The sequence below is a fragment of the Malurus melanocephalus genome, unplaced genomic scaffold, assembly GCF_030028575.1.
Source record: "Malurus melanocephalus ecotype Western Australia unplaced genomic scaffold, MMel_1.1 scaffold_41, whole genome shotgun sequence".
Lineage (NCBI taxonomy): Eukaryota > Metazoa > Chordata > Aves > Passeriformes > Maluridae > Malurus > Malurus melanocephalus.
The window spans coordinates 1,459,837-1,466,168 of NW_026623273.1; the positions used below are offsets into that span (position 1 = coordinate 1,459,837).

General features: G+C 43.7%; 1 protein-coding gene across 2 annotated transcripts in view; it reads right to left on the bottom strand.

The window, feature by feature from the left end:
• Window positions 1–1,124: 1,124 nt before the first annotated feature.
• GDNF (glial cell derived neurotrophic factor) overlaps window positions 1,125–6,332 on the bottom strand; it is a 19,161-nt gene continuing 13,953 nt past the window's right edge. Inside the window, exon 3 of one of the 2 annotated variants that reach the window (XM_057364690.1) lies at window positions 1,125–4,009. In XM_057364690.1, the coding sequence (XP_057220673.1) occupies window positions 3,525–4,009 (485 nt within the window). In that variant the 3' untranslated portion in view covers window positions 1,125–3,524. The remainder of the gene's footprint in view (window positions 4,010–6,332) is intronic. The other variant, XM_057364691.1, reaches the window with a different exon arrangement.

The following is a 6,332-nucleotide window of genomic DNA, read 5'->3' on the forward strand; positions in this document are numbered from 1 at the left end:
AGGGAGGTTGGGGAAAAAGGGCAAATCAGCTCTATGTAGCAATGCTGCTGCTGCCAGCTGCTTTGTGGCCCACTCAAAGCCTCTGACAGACCAARCAAGGGATCTAAATTGACCTTGTGCTTCCCCATCTCTGCAATAGTGGACAGAAGGGCTGTARGAAGAGATTAAACTTCGTAGCACCTCACAGCTGTGCCTTGTGTAGACATTCCCTCCAGCCCTTGGGAAAGTGCACAATCTCCTCTGAATGTGGAGCTGCAGGTCATTTCCATGCCGAAGTCTTAATGCGTCCAGCTTTTGCACGTGATGGATGGGCTTCTGCTGCAAGAAGTGGAGGCAGTGGCATGTGAGGAGGAATGCCTTCAATACCGTGGGCTTCAAAAGCCGGGCTTGCGAGCTTTGCTGTGCGTTCCAGCAGCTGGGCCGGAGCTGCGTGCATGGTCCCCGCCAGCACAAATGAAACCAAGGCACCCATATGCTGTGCATTAGCMGTGTTTGATCTCCTGCTCTCTGGCTCGCTGCTCAGATGCTCCCTCTTCCTCTCTGCAGCAGTCTGAGCAGTACAGAGCGCGGTGTTAAACCTGTAAGTCTGCTGTGTTTATGGGCTCTGATGGGAACTGCAATGCTTAACACAAAACAGTTGAGAAAATGCTGCTGGCCACAGCCACAAAACCTGTCCTCATCTGTTCCATGATGCTGGTGGAAAAAAAAAAATGCCTCCAGTTTTATTTTCCTGTTTAAAGATGAAGGAAAAAGAGCTGTCAAAGTGGATTGAATTTAGTTCGATTGATGTGACACCTGGATTGCAAAGCAAAGCGCAATCTCCTCCGAGTGCAGGAATTGAGGCCATGCTTAGCCAAGGCCACCACAAAGACACTGGGACTCTGTATGGACAAGGGACAGCTTGAAACCTGTCCCTGGGTGGTTACTGCCACTGCTCACATGCATTTTCAAGGCAGTTGTTGCAGTAACTCCGTTGWGTTCCACTGAGAAGCTACAGACCCTCTGATCCGCATTGAAGGTGTTGCTGAGATAGGAGAGGAACGCTCCCATTCGTACAGGATTTGCTGGATCCTCGGCATTTTCTCATGCAGACTGGGCAGCACTGTAACTTGGAAACTGTACARTGGGGAAGCACAAGCAATAACCAGGTAACAATAGAAATGAATTTTATTTTGTAAAAAGTTATAAAATGAATATTGTACAAAAATAAAGTCTGTAGAGAACTTTGGTTGATTAACACAAATGACTGAGACATATATAGTTGCAGGTGAAGTAAAAAAATCCAGAGAAGCACACTCCTGTCTTCAGTAAGGTCTAAAAACTAAAAAAAAAAAAGAAATTTAAAAAAAAATCACAAACTTTACCCTTTTGTATTTTGAACATAGAGATTTGCATTGGTTGCAGCCTCTTCAAGCTGCACAGAAAATGCCTTGAGGCAAGTTTTCCTGGGCTGGGGCAAGGGAARGCACAGCTCTGAGCGCTGCTGCCCAGCAGTGCAGCTGAGCCTCCGCCTGGCAGGCGTTCAGCGCCCGCAGCGTGCCAGCGTGGTGGTGTCACCACCCCTGTGCCACCAAGGGCACGCTGTCCCCACGGCACTGCAGGAACAGACCCTGGGGGTGGTCTCCAGGACTACCCTCCCTCTGCCCAGGAAAGTGGCGGAAGTCAGGATTGAATTACATGCCATACACCTGGTTCATCTTTCTATGCCTGTTCTGGACTTTTTTGACCTCTAGACCCTTCTTCGGTGGTGCCCCGAGGGGCCCAGGGTGAAATGAGTGTGGAGAGCCATTGCATGCATGACATAAAAGGCTGGACCATCATTTTCAGTAGGGGTTTTTCTTTTCATGTTGCTTTTGTGGGAGTTGATGCTTCACTGGCTGTCAGGTATGTCTAGTGACCTGCACTCCTGCTCCTTTGGGAAAAATGTCTCCAGAATGAGAGCTTGTGTTAGCGGTCACGTATGAACACCTTTGCTGTACAACCTCCCTCCTCTAAGGAAAATCAGGCTGTTCTGCTGCATGGGTACCATCCTGTAATGTTTCAGCAAATTATACAAAACACTCTGGTTATTTAACACAACTGTTTACTTGCAGGCTATATTAAATCCAGGGCTAACTAGTAAGAGGGGTTTAACCTCTTCTATATGGAAGTATGGAAGGAAAAGCTTAAATAAATATAACTAGAAATTATAAGGCTAAATGTGATTATTTTCCATTTGTCAATAGTTATATGAGGTCAGTTGGCATAAAGTGTGAGAAAAAAAACGTGGCTACATTTAAAATATGACTAAAATTAGTTTGTCTAACAAATYGCTAATGTTGAGCCAAGTTCTGCGGCCCCCACTCATCCAGAGCCATTGCTGYTCCTGCACATGTATGACTGCAGTAATTTTCAAAAGGCTTAGTGAACAGGAATAAGGGCTGCAGGCTTCAGCACTACCTTTTGTGAACATAACCAAGATTTTGTTTAAAAGAAAAAAAGGTAAAGTAAGTGATTTTTTGCATTCAAGTTAACACTTTCAATCAAAAGCATGGACCGTTGTTCCCAACGTCTTTGTCTCTCTATATCCCCAAGTGCCATCTACTTTGGCACCTTTGAAAGACACTTTAATAAATAAGGAGACTCATTACTGAACTGTAATAAATAACAATAACTTAATCTCAATAAATATCTTCTGTATACTTATGTCTCTGAAGGGATGCATTGCATCAAGTAGTCTCTCTCAATCACAATGACCAAATAGAAATGTAGTTATGCAAGTGATGTTAGTCCTTTGTAAACCTAAAGAAACGCATTTTGTGTAGGCTGGGCTTGTTATTTCTCTTACTATACTAGGAAGAAGTGCTTAAAAACTCAACTTGTTTTCACAGGTAGCAGAAGAACAAAATCCTGCACTCATTTTGAAGGAACACAAGATGGAAATAACCAAACTTAGCCAGTAAGCGGAACTGTTTTGCATCATGAGAACTTGAGCCTGGTCATTTTGATATTTGCCCAATATCATCTTACTTACAAGGGTAACCTTACAGCTTAGGAGCTGTCCTAAGCGCTCAGGAACTGCCCTCCAGTGAGCAGTAGCACAATGTGTCTTTCAGTAGAGCTGAGGGCACAGGGGATTAGTAAAGTACTCCTAAGCTACTTCTTAGCTAAGCTTCTCAATATAACTGGTATATCATGGCATAACTACAAGACAGCGTGGTATGGCAGGGTTGTGTTTTTAAGCACGTTCCTCATGGATTGAGTCTCACTGATGGTGGACTGAGTCAAACAGGAAAGGTAGCGTGCACATCATCCATCCATCATCATCTCCACCTGAGCTTTTATCTAAATCCCCATAGGACGTCAGAAGTCTCCATCCCTCTACTCTGCCGCATGCCTCCTTATCCCCAGGCTCTCATGGCTCCTCATTCTCTGTTCTTGGTCCTTTTTCCTCCACTCGGAGCAGACGCTTCCCTGGGAACCTTGGTCCCTCTCTTTGCAGCACAGCAGGAATGGAGAGCCGGTGCCACCTTGGCATGCAGCTGTCAGACGCATCCACACCTTTTCGCGGAATGTTTTTTCAGTATGTGGTAAACCAGGTTATCATCCAAAAAGGACAGGTCGTCATCAAAGGCTGTGGGTCTGCAACAGGCTTGCCTCACTTTGTCAGTGACCAGTTTTTTCTTTTTGGTTAAGTTTTTTAAAATTTTGTCATAGGTGGTCTCCGCTGCATCACAAGATCCACTGCAATACCGGAAAATCAGCTCTTCTTTGGTTTCATATCCCAAATCCAAGTCGGTCACATTTAAATGTATTTCTGTTAAGACACATCCTCGATTTTTGCCCCTTTGATTCCTCCTTCCTTTTTTGTTGGAATTCTCTAGGTTTGTGGCAGCATGTTGCCGGTTTCTCTCCCTCCTGGAAAAAATCGGAGTCTGTTTATCTGGTGACCTCCTCAGTCTTTTAATAGTGGCTTGAATAAAGTCCACTACCTCATCAAACTGATCTGGATAATCCTCTGGCATGTTAGCTGTTTGGGAAAGAGAAAAAAGGCTTTGTCACACRTCAGATATCATGAAGTTTGTGCATTCAACAGCTCAAAAATATCACACACATGCAAGCTTTTTTGCCRTCACTTCAGAACATGTGCCCAGGACCCTCAGAAATCAAGAAGAATTTGGAATGATTTAGATCATCGTGGAAACTCATTTGGGGAAGGATAAATGAGACATATTTGTATCTCTGTGGGTGTCTGATGATGCTTGGTAGCATTTCAGCACATCTTTCAACACTGAATGAGCCCTGTGGAAACAGAGGGAAAGAAAAGCATGTATGGTATGAATATTAGTTAAAAGGTAGATGAAGCCACTGGAGGGAGGTTACACAGACTCTTCCCAGCAAGGCAATAGGAAGAGGTTTCTTTAAAGCAATTTTGTGATTATAGTTGTTAATTATTTTCTTTTCACACCAGCAGCAGTTAGTATTGCCAAAGCCACCTATCAATAAGGTTTTTGGGCATGACAGAAGGAGGATTTCCTGGGGTGCCAGGCTGAGATATTATTCCTGGCTCAGTGCCTGGGTTTTTACTGCTTCTAGGGGATAATTATTTTCATAGCTTTTGAAAATTTTCTCATGTAAGTATTTTGTATCACTGATGATACAAAGATGCTGATTAGACTGAGTAGAAATAGGTCAGAACAAAAGTATTATGTTAATTTTCAAGGGAAATGTTATTATTTCATCTTCTTTTTATGAAATTTTAATTTTAAATAATTTAATTTATCATCTGCTATATACTCTATCACTGATAAATTATTCAAGTAAATTATATGTTGAAGTCAATGAAATGTTATGATACTAGTAGAATGAACCTCTTTAAAGGAGGGTGTAATTAAATGGGCTCTGAAATGGTCCCAAATTTTGCCATTCTGTCATGGTTTGAAAAAAAATATGCATTTTGAGATCTTTAAGCTTCCTAAGGACTAAATTCTTTTAAATTATCTGCCTTAGTGAATGCAAAGAATTAACTGAGGTTCAGGCTGTGAGGACCTGGTGTKTRGGTGCCCTTTMYRTCACATTATTAAGGACTGTATCTTRAACATATAAACCACATTGCAATATTGAGATTTTTGTTTCATATTCATTGTGCCAGAAATTAAATTTTCTTCCTTTTCAGCAAGTTCTAAGGGAATGCATCTTTTTGTGCTTAACTCCTGRTAACCCAACAGGTAACAGACCAATCACCCTGTAATGAGAGTGATGCAAGGCATGAGGGACGCTGTAAACCAGAGAGTTTGGAACTGGAAAAAGCAAATTACACTTGGTTTTACAGATATCCATGCTAAAGACAGTGATCCCACAGACATGAAGGTGGGATGGCTGCTACCTACACAGCTATGTGGAACCTGAGTAAGGCAAGGACCCTGCACCCAGCCCCATATTCCTGTGGAACCAATGGAAAGCACACCTTCCTTGCACTCCTCTGTCTCTGTAGCAGGTACCAAAACACCCACTGTGAGCCATAGCTGCTGGAGGGTTTGCTTGGATGGATGTGTCCAATGGATGCACCATCCAGCTCATTGCAGAGCAGGCTGCTCTGCCTGCTCCATATGAGCATCGCCCTAATGAGCAAGAACCAGCTCCAGGCAAAGGTTATTTCAGAGTAAAAAGGGATAKACATGTTTCTAGACTCAGTTAAAAAAGGATGGCCCACATGGAGCTCACATAACCCCCACTGCTGAAGTACGAATTTGGCCCTGACACAGATGCAGATGGAGAGTAGGTGGCAGAAGGCACTTGTTGCTCAGGACTGAGTAGTTTCCAGATTTCTTACACAGAAACTAGGTTTCTAAGTCTATAACCAAATATGGGAAGGATGTAGCCCCGAGGAGATGGCTCTGGGAGTGACCTTCAGCTGCTCCCCTCTCACACCCCAGCCTGCACCTCTTCCATGTGTTCCCAGCCCAACCTTTGTACCAGCAGTATGATGCAATGAGACCTTGGCTATGGACAGYGAAAATACAACTGTAGGGAAGCATTGAGGGCTTAGCAAAATTAACACAATGATCAACCAYCAGGAAGGGAACAGGAGACAGTTACAAGGAAAGCCACCTATATGGAGAGCTTCTTGTTGGCARCCTCCAGCCTTTTCTCAAAGCTGCTGCACTGCCAGCGGAGTGAGAGCTGTAAGTGTCCCTCTCCTAAGAAGGGAGAAACAAAACTGTGGATTCCCTGAAGAGGCAGCAATGCAGCTGGGCATGTCACTTTCGAATGGTTTGCAACTGAGGTGCAAAAATACCATCTACCCCTGTGAGAGTCCTACATGAAGGAGTGTACTTTGGCTCAATTCCATT